Source organism: Nannospalax galili, unplaced genomic scaffold, assembly GCF_000622305.1.
Source record: "Nannospalax galili isolate Female #2095 unplaced genomic scaffold, S.galili_v1.0 scaffold490, whole genome shotgun sequence".
Classification (NCBI taxonomy): domain Eukaryota; kingdom Metazoa; phylum Chordata; class Mammalia; order Rodentia; family Spalacidae; genus Nannospalax; species Nannospalax galili.
Window position 1 is genome coordinate 3,041,570 of NW_008329666.1, and position 17,970 is coordinate 3,059,539.

The window sequence follows — 17,970 nt, forward strand, 5'->3', positions numbered from 1 at the left end:
GGTGCTGCTCCGTACACATATGCTAGCTCTCTGCCTCATGGCCACACTCTAATTGAACTGATAGCTTCATCAACATGCCCTATCCCTTCTAGATGTTCTTAAAGACACTGTTCCTCAAAGTGGAATTACCTCCTTTGCAAAACCACTGTAGTTGTTTATTTTAATAGTTGTTTCAGCCCCCAAGTCCCATGGGACCACAAGCATCCTCTGATTCTTGTCAAGGACAGTAAGGCAAATTGTATTCAAGAAGGACAACTGCAGAGGTGGGAGGTCACAGGGCGGGGGCGGGGCCTGCACCTCGGTCTCTATGGGGCGGGGGCGGAGCTCTATCTTAGTGCTGAGCTCAGTATGTGGCGTCTGGCCCGCGCGCTCCGAGTGCAAGCTGTGAAGACCAGCAGATTTTCCGGCCCTGGGAGCAGGCCTGCCGCCCTGATGTCCACCCTACTGATCAATCAGCCCCAATATGCTTGGCTGCAGGAGCTGGGGTTGCGCGAGGAGAACGAGGGCGTGTATAATGGAAGTTGGGGCGGCCGGGGAGAGGTATGCGGGCGCTGCAATATGCAGCCCAGGTTTGCTCTGGGAGGCCGGGCTGTGGCAGAAGGGACTGGTTGGGAAGTTTTGAAGCTGCATAGTGGCAGTTTGCTCACCAAGAGTGTCTTAGCAAAGAAGAAAAGAAGCAAACTTTAGATTTTGGCACTTTGTGTGCCATTTGGAATCGAAAGCATTTTGGAGCTGGTAGGAAGGCTAAACTCACACTTGCTTCAAACCGTATGGCAGTCTTGCTTGGGGTCCGTAGCAAGCTTGTGCTTGCTAAAACTCGTCCACTTTCCCCCTGAGGACTTGGCTTTCAGTATTTATTGCTCAGAGTTCAACACTGTGATAAACGTTTTATAGAATGCACTGAGCAGTCAGGTTATTGTGGCCCAATTTTAAGAAAAAGCAGCATACTTTCGAAGGAAAGGAAGCTTTTTTTTTTTTTTCCCAGAAGCACGTGACGTTCGACTATTAGAACTGCTTTGTTATGGGAAACGTCTCTTTGGCTATGGTAAGCTGTAGAAGATGTAGGTGATTTTAATTGTTCCCTTGTAATTGGGAGCTTCACCCTGTTTCTTTTTTTTTCTTTTGGGCTCCGAGGCTTGAATTCAGAGCCGTGTACACCCCGCACTCCACCACTGAATTACACCCTCAGCCCACTTCATCCTGTTTTTTTTGGTGTGGCATCTAGTCCTTAGGCTCTTGATAAAATCTAGAGGGCTTGTTAGCAGCACCTTCATTTTACCTTACCAATTGGAGTTTCATAGGCCTTTTGCAGGCAGAGTAAGGGAGAAGAGCAGTTAAACTCATCAATTGGATAACTGGTTACAGTAAGGTTTGTGTGAGTGTGTGTGGTGTTGTGTGTATGTACCTAGTACTTAGATAACAAAGCATGGGTCTTATATTCCTAATGCTTAGATGAGAAATCCAAGACCCAACCTCTGTAGAGTGGGCTAGCCTTATAGAAGTTAGCCTAAAGTTTCCTTCCCTCCATTTGGAAATGATTACAATTTCTATGTGTGATGGTCATCTTTTTCTGTTTGTTTCAAGGTTATTACAACCTATTGTCCAGCTAACAATGAACCAATTGCAAGAGTTCGACAGGTAAGTTTGTAAAATTCAAGCTGTTAAAGAGAATGAATGAAAAAGCTTTCTTTAGAGGCTGATGCCAGTTAGGAAACTCAAGAGCAATACAGTGTAAAATGTAAAGAAAAATGCTTCTTTTTCCTTCAGAGAATGTCTGGGGGAGACTGCCTACTGATTGGGGTGGTGTAAGCTAGAAAAGGTGAATCACAGAGAGGATTAGGGAGGGGGTATTTTTGTTGTTGTTATTGCTTCAGATTCAGGGTCTCATGTAGCCCAGGCTGGCTCTGAGCTTGTTATATAGTCTTGAACTTTTGATCCATTGGCCTGTACCACCACCTCTAGTTCATGCTGGGGCTCGACCCCTGCGCTTTGTGCTTGCTAGGCAAGCATTCTACAACTGAGTTACATTTCTAGTCTCCATTTTAGGTATTGATTCTGAATCATTCCAGAGTTTTGTTAGAATGAAAGTTCTGATTCTTCAAATCTGGGTTGGAGCCCGAGGTCCCACTATTCTAATATGAATCAGGTGTTGTTTCTTGGTAAGGCTAAACAGACCATGCTTTGAAAGCAGAGCTTTAAAGCACAGTTGGATTACCTCTTGTTTTATTAGATTCTAGTTAGTTTTTAATTTATCTTTTAGCTTAATTTGATATTCCCCTGTTCCTGGGGCTGGGGATTAAACCCAGAGCCCCACTCTTGCAAGTCAAGAGTGCTACCATTGAGCTACATCTTCAGCCCTTGCCTAGACAGTTCTTACTATTACAGACTGTTGAAATCATTATCAAAGATGGTTCCTAGGGAGATTCATTTTCCACTTTATGTACATTCCAGAAGGAAATTATTCCTTTTCATTCCTTTTTTCTCATCCCAATTGCTAACTTAGGCCAGTATGGAAGACTATGAAGAAACCGTAAGGAAAGCCAGAGAAGCTTGGAAAGTTTGGGCGGATGTAAGTATAGCCTTGATGGTCTCAGCACAACCAGGTCACCTGCTATATTATGAAAGATGGCTGAACATCGCATAGTGCTGAGATGTGTGCTCTTTGGAACTGAGATAGTTTCCTCCCTGCCATGGGTAATTTTAAATACATTAAAAGTGTATTGATGTAGTATAAACTGGAGCTATGAACGTCCTCCCCCTGAACTTCTAATTGAACAAAAGAGTGGAAGATCTATGTCAAAGTATCTGTTTGCTCCTCCTCCTTTCCATCCTTCCTGACTGAACAGAGAAAGTGTTTCCATAGCATGTCAGCATGCCTTGCTCTAGGCTCTAGAGCAGCCACCATATTTTCTCATTGGCTTTGAGGCAGAATGTGCCTTCTTCATCTCTGAATCTACATCATGTGTTAATAAAAAAGCCAATGAGAAATTTGTGACTGGTACTGGTCTGGGTCTCACTGATCTGCTGCTAGGTGGGGGCTAGCTGTGGTGAAGTGGGGAGTACAGGAGAGAAAACATCACTTGAATTTTTCCGGTGTTCCTCTGCCTTCCCCAGAGTGTTTTAGATGGCTCAGTGGTTAAGAGCACTGGCTGCTCTTGCAGAGGACTGGGATTTGATTCATAGCATCCACATGGTGGCTGACGACTGTCCATAATTCCAGTTCCAGGGGAATCCAGCACCTTCTTCTGACCTCCGAGAGCATTACACAATGCAGGTACACTTACATACATGCAGGCAATGTACTCATACACATAAAATAAAAACAATAGTAAAAAAAGTTTAAAAGGGAAGGGCAGTTGACTTAATCATGTGAAGTGTTTACACAATGGCTCACACGCAGCAAGCATCAGTAGATTGTAAAACTGTGCTGGCCCATCAGACTTGGCTGCAAACACTTTTACCCACTGAGCTATCTCAACAGCCCACTTCTTTTTCTTTTCTTTTTTTTCTTTTTTCTTTTCTTTTTTTTTTGTCTTTTCCCCCCCCCCCCCCCCCCCCCCCCTTTTTTTTTTTTTTTTTTTTTTTTTTTTTTTTTTGGTCTTTTTGAGACAGGGTCTTCCTGTAGCCTCAGCTGGCCTGAAACTTGTTATATAGATCAGGCTGGCCTTGAACTCAGAGATCTGCCTGCCCTGCCTCTCAAGTGCTGGGACTAAAGGCGTGTGCCACCACACCTGGCCTTTAACCTAGTCTTCTTAACCCCAACCTCTTCAATGCAAAAGTTATCTATTAGAAATGTCTTGGTGCATTTCTTTTCAGTCTCTCATGTGCATACTCCATGGATGTGATTACTATAGTATGATGTATATAAGATTTTAGGATTGCATTGTATACCAACCTCAAGTTAATGCATGATTTTTTAAGAAGTTGATTGTTAATGTGTATGTGCCTACATACATGATGTGGGTGTGGGTGTCACAGAGTGTGTATGGAGGCCAGAGGACAACTTTGTAGCGTTAGTTCTCTTCTACCTTTGCCTGGTTCCTGGGGCTAGAACTCAGGTTGCCAGGCAAATGCCTTTACCCACTGAGCCATCTCATTGGCCCAATGTTTAATGTTTAAATTATTACTTTTTTTCCTTTCTGTGTGTGTATTCACTTTAAAGAACTAAAAATTGTTTTAGTGAAAATTTAGGTCTAGGGAAAAATGAGCTGAAAATGCAGTGTTCGTCTGTCCCCTTTACCTCTTCCCTTTTTCCTCTTGCTAACATTTTGCATTAGTGTAGCTGCTGTTGCAATGATCAAAGCACATTCTTTTCATTGTTTACACCACTCTTTACATACATTGTTTTTTTTTTTTTTTTGAGACAGCGCCTCCCTGTAGTCCCAGCTGGTCTGGAACTCACTTTGTAGACTAGGCTGGCCTTGAACTCACAGAGATCCACCAGCTTCTGCCTCCCGAGTGCTGGGATCAAAGACATGTGCCACTATGCCTAGCTACATACATTACTTGTTAAAAACTATTTTATTTATTATTTTTATTGTATGTATAGGAGTATATTGCCTGCATGTGGGTAAGTGCACCTGTGTCATGCAATGCTCAAGGAGGTCAGAAGAGGGCATTGGATTTCTCTGGAACTGGAGTTATGGATGGTTGTTAGCTGCCATGTGGGTACTGGGAATTGAATCCAGGTCCTCTGTAAGAGCAGCCAGTGCTCTTAACTGCTGAGCTATCCCTCCAGCTCCATTTTGTAAAATGCCAGTGAAACTTCACATTTTTTTCCCTTTTAAAAAAATTACATTTATTTTTGTGTATGTATGACTATGTGTATTTGCCACACATACAGGTCAGAGGATAACTTGAGGGAATCATCTCTGTCCTACCTTGTGGGTCCTGGGGATCCAACTCAGGTCATCCAGCTTGGTGGCAAGTGCCCCTACCCGCTGAACCACCTCACTGACCCAATTATATAAAGAAGTTTTATTTATTTATGTGTTGTGTATATGTTGTGTGCATGTGTACAGAGGCCAGAAGAGGGTGTCAGCAAGCCCCAGTGATCATCATGTCTCTGCCTCACTCTGCATTGGTGTTACAGGCATTTGTGGGGACTTTTGCCTTGTTATGGGGGTGCTGGGATTAGTGCTCTGGTCTTCATAATTGTGGAACAAGCACTCATAACCACTGAATCATCTCTCCAGCCCCCCCCTCCCTTTTTTATTTTTTTGAGACATGGTCTCACTATGTAGCCCTGGCTAGCCTGGAACTTACTATGTAGACTGGTCTGGCCTAGAACCCGTAGAGATCTGCCTGCTTCCTGAGGTGTGAGCCATCAGGTTTGGCTCCAACAGGTTTCTTTGGAGATAAATTCCATTGTAGCTCAGGCAGATATTGAGCTGGTAACCCTCCAGCCTCAGTCTCTCAAGTGCTGGAATTATTCACCTTTTTTAATCAGAAACATTTACTGCTCATGAGTGTTTATAGAGGATAAAAAGTATAAAGACACTTTTTTTTTTGGTCTTTTTAGATTAGTCTGGTCTCAGTTTCCTGCGTCTGCTGAGATTAAAGTTGTGCACCACCATGCTTGGAAAATAGAAACATGTTTGAAAATAGTTTTGATTTCAAGGTCTGTCTTTTCCTTAACTGACTTTAAATTTTATTTATTATCTTTATATGTGTGCATGATGTGAGTGTGGGAGTGTGTGGGCCATGGTGCTCAGGTGGAAGTCAGAGGTCAATTGTGTGCAGTCAGGTCTCTCCTTCTTCTTTATGTGGATTGTGGGGATTGAACTCAGATCTCCAGGCTTGTGTGGCAAGTGCCTTTATCAGCTGAACCATCTTGCCACCTCTCCCTAACTGACTGTTAAGTCTGTCTTTGCTTTGCTGTGGTGGTGGTTGTCATGAGGATTTTCCTGGAATATTGTGTTGTATTTTTTTGCTATTTTTGCATTCATGATCTCTTGGCAGCCTACTGCCTTGCCCCATAGGGCCAAACTCAATATCCAGTGTCCCTTCAGCAACTTGTGCATCTTAGAGCTCCTGCTGGAGAAGGGGGTGGAAGTGGGGGATAAATCAAAACAGGTCACTTTCCTGGATGATTGTAAGTTGAGTCAGTTCAGAACCTACCTGTTAGAATCTGAGTTAAGCAACTGAGTTCAAAGTCTAGGATTGAGACAGTTTTTCCTAACCATCTTCCTGGGCTCTGGCCAGAGGGGCAGTGACTGAAAGATAAGGTAGCTGGACCTCAAGCAAGAACATCAGAGCTTGCTGTCCTGCCGACAGCCTTCTCCTCGGATCCTGCCTGTGGGGCTACTTTGCTTGGCCACTCTGTTTGACCCTCTTCCTTTCTGCTGGCTTTGCCAGCATTAGGACAAACCACTGTTTCATTTAGTTCAATTTAGTTAAGCCTGGAATTTCAAAGGAAACAAAACCAACATATAAATATATGGAAAAGTAATTTATAAAACCTGTTTTTTTGTTTTTTTTTAAAAGCTCAGGTTGGCCTCAAACTTGGTATGTAGCTGAGACTGGCCTTGAATTCCTGGTCCTCCTGCCTTTACCTCTCAAGTGCTGTTACAGGTATGCACCACCATGCCTAACTAAAAACTGATTTCTTTCTCTTAATGAAAACTCACAGAAAACCAGGTGTGGTGGCATATGTCTTTAATTCTAGGCAGAGGCAGGTGCATATCTGTGAGATCAAGGCCAGCCTACATAGTGAGTTCCAGGTCAATTGGGGGTGACCCTGTCTCAAAAAACCCAATACCAAAACCAAAACCCAAACAAACCTACCACAGAGAGCCTGGCTGGGAATACTGAGACTTGTTGCTTGTCTTCATGAACTGGATTTATCCCAGGATGCCCTTGTCTCTGCTCTTCTGTGTCTTCTGTGTGCCCTCCATTGCTAAGGAGAAAAAGCTGGAGACTCTTCTATCCCCTGAGAACAGGGGTCTGTTAACGGACTATTTCTTCTTAACTGTGGTGGTGGTGGGGCAGGTAGTTGTTTAGCATGAGTGTGTCCACATCACATACCAAGCCTAGGCTATTATTTTCCAATGTTTTATTTATTTTTATTTTATGTGTATGAGTGTTCTGCCTGCATGTATGTTCGTGGGTATTCAGTGCCCACAGAGGCCATAAGAAGACATCGAGATCCCCTGGAACTGGAGTTTTGGAAGGTTGTTAACCACCATGTGGTTGCTAGGAACTGAACCTTGGTCCTCTGCAAGAGCTCAAGTCCTCTTAACTGCTGTGCCCTCTCTTCATCTCCTTAGTTTTTTCATTCTGTTTTTATTTGCTTAATTTTTATGTGTGTACATGTGTATTTATGTGAGTGGGTGTGTGTGTGCCATGGCCAGCTTGTGGATGTCAGTTTTCTCCTTTTACATTGAGTTCTGGGGATTGAACTCAGGTCTGCAGGTGCCTTTATCCACTGAGCCATTTCTAGCCACCCCTTCCCTGCCCCTATTTTTTCAAAATAAAGATAGGGTTTCATGTACCCCATGGCCTCTAATTTACTCTGTATGACCTTGAACTTCTGATCCTCTTGCCTCCACCTCCTGAGTGCTATGCTTATAGGCATGTGCCATTATGCCCAACTTTATGTGGTGCGGGGGACTGAGTCCTGGCTTTGTGCATGCTAGGCAAGCATTCTATCAGCTGAGATATGTCCCCAGCTATTAGGAGTTTTTGTTTCTATTTTGTTTTTTGTCTCTTTGAGAGAGGGTCTCCCTGTAGCCCCAATTGGCCTGGAACTCATTATGTATACTAGGCTGGCCTTGATCTCACAGAGATCCGCCTGCCTCTGCCTCCTGAATGCTGAGATTAAACGTATATGCTACCATGCCTGGCCTTTAGGGGTTTTGATACCCTCATCTAGGACCAATCAAGGTCACATTGGAAATGTGGCCATCTTCTTTGTTTCTTGTTCCTCTCTTAGTGTCCTCTTCCAACCCTGATCCTTGATCTCTCGAATGGAGTCTGGTTGTAAAAATTCCATGAGTGTTTGAGAACCAGTGATCAATCACTAAGTTACTATCAAGTCTTGAACATGTTACTTTACATGGCTCTGTGTCTTTTCTTTTTGTTGTTACTATAACTAAATATCACAGACAATGCAGTTTATAAAAAACAGAATTTTATTTTTCATAGTTCTGGAGGCTGGGCAGTCCAGAGTTGAGGGGCCATATCTGGGGTCAGCCTTCCTGTTGGAGATTCTTCAATAGAATTCCAAGGCTGGACAGATGTCCTAGCTCAAGTTACTCTTCCTCTTTCAATGCCGCTAATGAAGTGATAGGGTACTACCCTTAGAACCTCATCTAATCCTAAGAACCCACTTCCAAACTCCATTAACATACGACATTAATGTCTGTCCTGAAGACACAACCCCCAAACCACAGCAATCTCTATTGCCATTTTTGTGGCCCAGATAATGTGAGCTCTTGTCTGGCCTAGTGGCCTTGCTGTCTGAGTCCTATCTCTCTCAAAGCCATGTGGGTCTTGAGGATTGAACTGAGGTTGTCAGATTGGCAGCAGGCTCGTTATCCACTGAGCCTTCTCACCAGCCCCTACCTAGCTTTTCAAGGCAGAGACCTATGAGTGGTCATCTTTAGTTCTTCCACTTCCCTCATTTCCTACATCTATTAGTGTACTGTCCTGCCAATTCTTCCAGGGAAGATCCACTTCCCCATTTCGTCTCCCTTGTTACCATTTCAGTGTTAAGACTCAGTTGGCCGGTTCTTTGTTCAGGCCACTATATGATTCTTTCCCTTCCCTCCCCACCATCCTCTTTCATCCCTTCCCCTCCTTCCATCTATCTATCTTTCACAGTCTCATATAGCTCAGGCTGGCATAGAACTGACAGAGTAGCTAAGGGTGATCTTGAAATTCTGATCTTCTGCTTCGAGTCCCCAAATGCTGGGATTGCAGGTGTGCCCCATCATGCACAGCTTCTGTGGTGCTAAGGGTCGAACCCAGGGCTTTGTGCACGCTAGGCAAATCCTCTACCAACTGAGCTAATGTCCCTTGATCTTCCTGCTTCTATTCTTCCCCCTTCAATTTATTCTTTGTCCAGCAGACTGTGCTATTGAAAGGTACACAAAGCACCTTAGGAACCATGGCAAGTTTTGTATTGTACCTAGGGTGAGAGTCAGTCTCTCTCATTCTTTTTTGAGACAGGGTCTTCCTGTAGCCTCAGCTGCTCTAGAACTCACTACGTAGACCCAGCTGGCTTCAATCTCACAAGAGATCCACCTGTGTCTGCCTCCTGAGTGCTGGGCTTAAAGGTGTGTGCCATCATGCCTGGTGCTCTTTGGAGAGGTGTTGGCCTTCCCAGTCAACTCTTATTTTTCATGACCTCTGTCTTGTGTTTTTTATTCTCATGGCTGACTTTTTCTATTCTTCAGGATTCAGCTCCGATCTAACCTTAGGTTTTCCCTGTCTGCGGTTCTGTCTTTCAGTAGAGTCTTTGTCTTTATATCCTCGGTAGCAATCTGTAATTGTTGTCTTTTCATTCCCTCCGTAGCTCCCGGAAGAGATGAGCTCCAGGAATGTGTTTAGCCACATCATGGCACTGATGTGATCTAGAAAGTCTCCTCTGATGTGGCTGTGCTTTTTTCTTCCACTGTGCGAATCTAGCATCATGATGTGAACTTTGCATCATACACCCAAATCCCACTCTTTTCTTAGGTTCCTGCCCCAAAGCGAGGAGAAATAGTAAGACAGATTGGTGATGCCTTGCGGGAGAAGATCCGTGTACTGGGAAACTTGGTAAAGTATTTTTTAAAAGTTTATTTTGATTTTATATGCATGAGTGTTTTGCCTGCATGTATGAAAGTATACCACATGTATTGCAATGCCCATGAAGCCAGAAGAGGGCGCTGAATTCCCTGGAACTGGAGTTACTGATATTGTTATCCACCATGTGGGTGCTGGGAACCAAACCTTAGGTCTCTGCAAGAGCAGCCAGTGTTCTTAACCATTAAGCCATCCCTCCAGCCGAACCATCATTCCAGTCCCATTAAAGTATTTTTGTACTGTTTATATAATCCTTTGAGTTGAGAATATGCTGTCACATTTCTGTATATACATTTTGTTTTGTTTTATTTGAGACTGGGGTTTTGCTGCGCCTTATAGTCTTGGTTCAAGTGATCCTCCTGCCTCAGTCTACTAACTGCTGAGATTATAGTTATGGACCACCTTGTCAAACTAAGATTGTGGAGTTTAAAAAAAAATAATGTTGTATGTTCACATACCCTAAGATTGTGACTTTTTTTTAAAAAAGAAGAATTCAAAATTCCTTTTTTAGAGGAAAGAGAGATGAGTGAAAAAATTCTGTGGTTTAAAAATTCTTCAGAAACCAGCCTATCATGGAGGCATACACCTTTAATCCCAGCACTGGGAGGCAAAGTCAGGTGGATCTCTGTGAGTTTAAGGCCAGTCTGGTCTACACAGGGAGTGCCAGGATAGCCAAGCTGCATAGTAGGACCCTGACACAAAACAAGACAAATCAGAAACAAAATATATTGCATGCATATATGAAATTTTCAGAGAATTAATAAGAAATATTTTAAAAAAGAAAAAGTCAGGGAAATGAGCATATTTTTCTTAGTTTATTAACTACACAAAACAACGTTTTACATTTGTTCTCAGTGTAATGTTTAAACTGTGAAATGTGACTGCTGGAGAAATTCTGCTTGGATTTTATATTCTTAGGTGTCTTTGGAGATGGGAAAGATCTTAGTGGAAGGCGTGGGAGAGGTTCAGGAGTACGTGGACATTTGTGATTACGCTGTTGGCCTGTCAAGGATGATCGGAGGACCCATCTTGCCTTCTGAAAGTAAGCCAGAAGTCAGATAAGCTAAGCATTCAGAGCTGTGACATAGAGCTTCAAAGACTCTTGTGTGCAGGGCGACATGAGTTAGCAGGTAAAGGCACCGCTGCCAAGTCTGGCGATTTTAGCTCAATCCTCAGTCTGAATAGAAGGAGGTGAGAACTCACTGCACATTTTCTCTGGCCTCCACACACATGTGCATACATACACACTAAAAAACACAAAACAGCACCCCCCCCCCCAATCAAACTCTGCTATGAATAGTTTGCAAAGCAGAATTGCTAAGAAAAACAAATGGAAACATTTTGGAAACATTAAATCAAGTACCTTAAATATTTTTTTAGTGTGTTTATTTATTTATTTTGTGTGGTATGGGGTAGGGAGGGGTGTGCACACCACTGCACGCTTGTGGAGGCCAGAGGACAACTTGTGGGTGTCAATTCTCTCGTTTCACTATGTGAATCCTGGGGACCCAAATCAGATCTTCAGGCTTGGGGGAAAGCACCTCTCCCTGCCCCTTGTTTTGTTTTAAAGATAAAACCCAGTGTTGGCAAATTCATGGCTAAGCTACTCTTTTAACCCATCCAGAAAATAATTTGGAAATATGTCCAAAGAAGGTTAAGTTTAAAGCCAGTTTTAAGCATCTAAATAGATACTCTAAAATGTGTGAAGATTTGTATTGTGGTTTCATATATTAGAAATGGCTTAAATACTAAGTTGCAGAGAAGTCTTAGTCTGGTTTTAGAAGATTATTACATATACTGACAGTGTTTATGAAAAAAAAACAAACCCACAGTTTTTTGAGAAGGTTGTACTAACTTTTTTTTTTTTGTACTATTTTTTTTTTTTTTTTTTTTTGTGTCTCCCTGTAGTCCAACTGGCCTGGAACTCACTACGTAGATCAGGCTGGCCTTGACTCGTAGAGATCTATCTGTCTCCGTCTTCCAAGTGCTGAGATTAAAGGCATATGTCATTATGTCTTGGCCTTCAGGCTTAGTTTCTTAAAAATATGATATATGCATAGAAGAAAATTAGCAACTGCAGTGCAGCTCATTCTGTAGCGTGCTTACCTCCTATGATTAAATCCCAGCACTCATGGATGTGCATACCTGTAGTCCCAGAGTTTGGGAGTGAAGGCAGGAGGACCAGAAATTCAGGGTCATCCTTGGCTAATAACAAATTCCAGGCCAGCTGAGCTACATGAGACCCTGCTTAAAATAAAAAAGAAAAAAGAAAAAAAAAAAAAGAAAGAAAGAAAAAAGGGAATTAAATTAGAATAAAATGGATGAAAGCTTTTTTTTCCTTTCCTCCCTTGCTACTCTGTAGGACCCCAGGGCAGCGTGAAGGTTTCTGATTTCTTGTGCATCCTTTCGCATTCTGGTTCACATACAGACAAATATGTTTTTTACTTGGAAAAGAATTAGTATCAAACTATATTTTATCCTACTTAATAGGCCTTGAAAATTGTTTCAGTACAGTGAAGGTGCTATGTAGTACAGCAAGAGAGGCCTTAGTCATTTTCTTTGAAGACAATCTTAGTACATAGCCCGAGTTGGCTTTGACCTGGTGGTCCTCCTGCCTCAGCATCCTGATTGAGATTTGACAGTGATTGCCACCACACCTGGCTTCCTTCATACAATTAATCATGTGTGTGCACGTGTACAATTATGTGCATGCCATGGCCTGTGTATGTGGAAGTCAGAGGACAATTTGCAAGAGTCTGTTCTCTTCTTCCACCACGTTTGGTTCTGGGGATTGGAATCAAATTGTCAGGATTGGCAGCAAGTGCCTTTACTCAGTGAGCCATCTCACTAGCCCATAAATTACATTAAAATTAATTATATTATTTATTTGCTATTTATGTGTTAATGTACACATGTGTAGGTATACATGTAGAGGTTAGAGGACAGTGTGTAGGAGTTGATTTTCCCTTCCCTCATGTGGATCCTAGGGATGGAATTCAGGTCATCAAGCTGGGTAGCAAGCATCTGTACCTATTGAGTAATACCCTAGTTAGCATTAACTGTTAATTTTACAGAAGCTTAGGGTCTTCTGAAAGAACCTTCACTGAGGAATTGCTAGATCCGATTGGCCCGTGGACATGTCTGTAGGTGATGATTGTCTTACTGATGCAGGAGGGCCAGCCACTGTGGGTGGTACCATCCCTAGGCAGGTGATCCTGGCCTATATAAGAAAGCTAGCTAAGCATGAGCCTGTGAGTGAGAACCTATGTGGTTCTGGTCACCAGGCTCCTGCTCTGACCTCATTTAATGGTGGACTATGACCTGGAAGTGTAAGCCAAATGAACCCTTTGCTTCCAAAGTTGCTTCTGGTCAGAGTGTTTTATCACAGCAACAGAATGAACCTGGAATAGTCATCTGTCTGGCTGCTGCTGGATACTTTCAAGAAAAGTTTCCAGTTTAAAAAGTTAGTAAACAGGCTGGAGAGATGGCTCAGCAGTTAAGAACACTGGTTGTTCTTGAAGAAGACCCGGGTTTGAATCCCAGCACCTACATGGTAGCTAACAACCATCCATAACTCCAATTCCAGGGGATCTGACAGCTTCTGTCCTCCATGGGCACTGCACGACATGGGTGCACTTATCTACATGCAGGCAATAATCTACATGCAGGCAATACACTCATACACATAAAATGCAAACAATAAAAAAAAAGTAAACTACCAGTTTAGGGAAATATATTGTATAAGCCAATAACTTCTTTGACTTATACCTGTTATAGTGTTTGCATTACCAGTTGTAATTTATGTATTTATGATACATTTAGAAATTTTTGACATTGCAAGAAAAGGATCTCATGCATGTTAGTCAAGCACCATATCTCAGAGTAACATTTCTAGCCCCTGCATGCACATTAAGAAAAAAAATTAGGGGGCTGGAGGGATGGCTCAGCAGTTAAGAGCACTGAGCTCTTAAGAGCAGTTAAGAGCGGTTCTTGCAGAGGACCTGGGTTAAGTTCCCATGGCCTACACTTAAAAAAGAAAAAAAATTAAAAAAAGAAAACAACCGGGTATGGTACTTCACATTATTTAAATTTATTTTTATTTTATGCATATGAGTATTTTGCCTGAATGTATGTAACTGTACCTGGGTTGTACAATGCCTTTGAGGACAGAAAAGGCATTGGATTCCCCTAGAACTGGAGTTATGGATGGTTGTTAGCCACAATGTGGGTGCTGGGAACTGAACCTAGGTTCCTCTCAAAAGCAGCCAGTGCTCTTAACCACTGAGCCATCTCTCTTGCCCCGTGGCTTACATTTTTAATACCAGCATTTGGGGATCTGGGGTGAGAGGATAGCTGCAAGTTTGAGGGCTGCCTGGGCTATTTAATGAGTTCCAGGCTTACATGGGCTACAGAGTTAAGATCTTGCTTCAAAAAACAAAACAAGGGTTGGTGCAGTGGCTTAACAGGTAGAGATGCTTACTGCCAAGCCTGACAACCTGAGTGTCAAACCCCAGAAGCCACATGGTGGAATAAAGAGACTTAACTCACAAATTGTCCTCTGGCCTCCAGATGAACACCACCACGTTAACAAAAATGAAAATGGGCTGGAGGGATGGCTCAGAGGTTAAGAACACTGGTTGTTCTTGCAAAAGACTGGGGTTCAAATCCCAGCACCCACATGGCAGCTAGCAACTGTCTGTAACTCCAGTTCTTGGGGATCTGATGGCCTCTTCTGTCCTCTGAGAGCATTGCACAACACAGGTGTACTTACCTACATGCAGGCAATGCATGCATACACATAAAATAAAGGGCATTGCACAACACAGGTGTACTTACCTACACGCAGGCAATGCATGCATACACATAAAATAAAAATAATAAATAAGATATTTAAAAACAAATGAAAACAAACCTATCATCACCATAATCATGCATGCAGAATCTTTGGGGATAACTTTGACTTAATATGCATTAAAAATGCTATGGAATGTTTTCCAGGTAGCAGAGGTTCTAATAGGTGATAGCTCCAGCCTTACAATTCCTAAGCTTATAAATCCTTGTTTTAGAGTGTTGGGGTGTGTCAGGTAGCTGTAATGGAATGTGGTGAACAGAGGAGGGTTAGAGCATAGATGGTAAGTGTGTATGGGGAGTTCCTACTCTAGTCTGGGCATGCCATTAAGAAAGGCCTCCCAGGGAAGATAGCCTAAGTTAAGGCCTCAGAGGAGACAGAATTGGGGGTAGACTACTGGGGTAGAAGATTACTTCAATCAGGGAAGAAGCCTCTATAAAAGTTTAGAATGACCAGGCATGGTGGTGTATGCCTTTAATCCCTGTCCTGAGGAGTCAGAGGAAGGTGATTCTGAATTCGATGCAAACCTGATCCATATAGCCAGTTTCAGGCCATCAAGGGCTATATATTGAGACCCTGTCTCAAAAAAAAAAAAAAAATTACTATGGAAGAACATGGTTTATGTGGAGACCGCCTTGCATTTGTACAACTGGAGGGTACAGTGCAGGGATGTGCAGGGATGGGGTCCCTATTGTGAGAGTTTGGACTTACTGAGTCGCTGTAGTATCCTTAAAGACTCCAGAAGGCTGTAAGCTAGGGACTGATGGTGGCAGGGCAGAAGAGAAGGAAAGGCAGGAGAGGAGGCTGGCCCTGACAGGGAAGGATTAGGATGCCCCCCTCCCCACTTAGGAGGCCTGGGAATGAAGTGCTGGGAGGCTTCCAACCCCACCCCAGGGGGTGACCTGAGGGAGTGCCACATCCCTGCCACTTGGTCTGTAGGTTTAAAACCAGATCTGCGAACAGTCACGTTGCTTTGCTCTGCCCTTCCCTGCCCCCCCCCCCCAGCCTTTGATTAAAATAAGTCCTCATGGGATTATGGTTAGCTTTAAAGTTTGCAATTAAAATATGATTTATAAAAAAGTATGGCATGCCATGTGTTCCAGGCTGGACTGAACTCAATATGTAAATATGTAGCTGAGGATAACCGTGAACTCTTGATCTTTCTGTCTCTACATCCTGAGTGCTCAATGTCAGGTGTGTGCCGCTGAACCAGGTTTATGCAGTGCTGGGGATCGAAGCCAGGGCTAAGCAAGCCCTCTACCAACTGAACTACATCCCTAGCCCAAATACAAATATTTCTATTTATACTTTTAATTTTCTTACAGTGAATGCAACATTTTTGTAATTCATTCAACATGAACCTATGCATGAGCTTTCTTGTCTTGAATTTAGGGAAGTTGGCCCAGGCTCGGCATACAGAACAGACACCTGAGCATCACAAGTCCTGTGTTCTGTTCACATTTTACCCTTTGTGATCACGTCTCTTAGGGTCCTTCTTACACCTTGCTGATGAGTCTTATCCCTCAGACAGGACTGCTGATGCTCTGCAGGTCCTGAGTGCAGAAGCATAATCAACCATTATGGTTGATAAGATAGTATAGTAGGGGCTGGGGAAGTAGTTCAGTGGTTAAGAGCACTAGCTCCTTACAGAGGACTGGGGATCATTCAGTTCCCAGCCCCCATATTGTGGCTAACACCTGTCTGTGCCTCCATTTCCAGGGGATCTGATGCCCTCTTCTGACCTCTGTGGGCACTTACATGCCCTCTTCTGGCCTTTGTGCACTTATGCAGGCAAACATAAATCTTTAGAGCAAACAAAACAACACAAGTGATAGTATAGTAAGAAACAATTCTGTTTTACATTAAACAGTGTGCTCATATCCTACAGCTATATGAAGCGGTCCATGGAAGAATCTGGAATCCTCCTTGGTCTGGCGCATATACTTTTGTTCTGAAAAGAAAGGCTTTAGACTTTGTTCTTTAATTTTTTTTTACATATTTATTTTTATTTTATATGTATGTGTGTTTTGCCTGCATGTAAGTGTACCATGTACATGTAGTGCCCTTGGAGGCCAGAAGAGGGCACTGCATCCCTTGGACTGGAGTTACAGATGGTTGTTAGCTGCCTTGTGGGTGCTGGGAACTAAACCCAGGTCCTCTGCAAGAGCAGCCAGTGCTCTTAACCACTGAGCCATCACTCTAGCCCCATAGATTTTGTTTTTAACTTGCTCCATGCCCACCACTTCTCAGGACCTGGCCATGCTCTCATTGAACAGTGGAATCCACTAGGCCTGGTTGGAATCATCACTGCCTTCAACTTCCCTGTGGCCGTGTACGGCTGGAACAATGCCATTGCCATGATCTCAGGAAATGTCTGCCTTTGGTAAGAACTTTCCATCTTCCTATCTGGTAGTAAGAAGATGATAAAAGTAGCTATTTCATGTACCACTAAAAGATTTTAGACATATTGAAATGTTTCCTAGACTTCTCAGTTAACACACTAAGTCACATGTCCTAGTTGCACTAACTTGTCATTCATATTTTCCATTGGTGATACAAGCTTATGTTGTGATATAATAGTGTCCCCTTTCCCCTCCCAGCTGTTTTCACTCCAGGTAGAAGTATATAATTCAGTTCTAATACTGCCTGGGGTTGGGATCCACAGTTAAGGGTTCAGTCTTTCATAAAATGGCCTCCATTTCATAGCTATATATATGTATATGCATATAATTATATATTATTATGTTTTGGGGCAGGACCCTGAATTCCGGATCTTTCTGCCTTCACCTTCTAAGTGCTGGGATTACAGGCATGGGCCACCACATTTTATGCTTTTGCTTTGTAATGAAAGGTATTTGTTTTCCCTCATGTTAATTTCCTTTTTCTCTCTTAAAAAAAACCCCTTCTCTAGGAAAGGAGCTCCAACAACTTCCCTCATTAGCGTAGCAGTCACAAAGTAAGTATGTGTGGCTTTTTTCTGAGTGTAGTGTAACCTTGAAAGGGTGATTTGATAGACCCTGAGTTTTCAATCTGAGGGGAAGCTGTCATGTTTATTCAAGTATAGAATTCAGATTCCCTCTTTCCCCCTTGGTTGCAATAAAACTTTTATATCATTTTGCAGTTTATGTGGCTCTTTTTGAACTGAGCCGTTTAATTTACCTCTTCTGGAAGCATGCCAGGTATTGACAGTGTTGAACTTGAGCTTTTCTAGACATTCTTTTAATTACTCAGAAAATAAAAACATCTGCAGTGTAAAAGAAATACTCTGGTAATTTTGGGGCTGTAATTGGTAACTAACAAGTTTATGACTTTGAGGTTCAACAACCCCCCCC

General features: G+C 42.8%; 1 protein-coding gene across 1 annotated transcript in view; it reads left to right on the plus strand.

The window, feature by feature from the left end:
• The first annotated feature begins 320 nt into the window (after positions 1-320).
• The window catches only part of Aldh7a1 (aldehyde dehydrogenase 7 family member A1), a 44,117-nt gene continuing 26,467 nt past the window's right edge, over positions 321-17,970 (plus strand). The window contains exons 1-7 of the mRNA XM_008841008.2: positions 321-540; positions 1,585-1,638; positions 2,504-2,569; positions 9,682-9,762; positions 10,708-10,831; positions 16,889-17,021; positions 17,550-17,594. Coding sequence (XP_008839230.1) covers positions 349-540; positions 1,585-1,638; positions 2,504-2,569; positions 9,682-9,762; positions 10,708-10,831; positions 16,889-17,021; positions 17,550-17,594 — 695 coding nt within the window. The 5' untranslated portion in view covers positions 321-348. The remainder of the gene's footprint in view (positions 541-1,584; positions 1,639-2,503; positions 2,570-9,681; positions 9,763-10,707; positions 10,832-16,888; positions 17,022-17,549; positions 17,595-17,970) is intronic.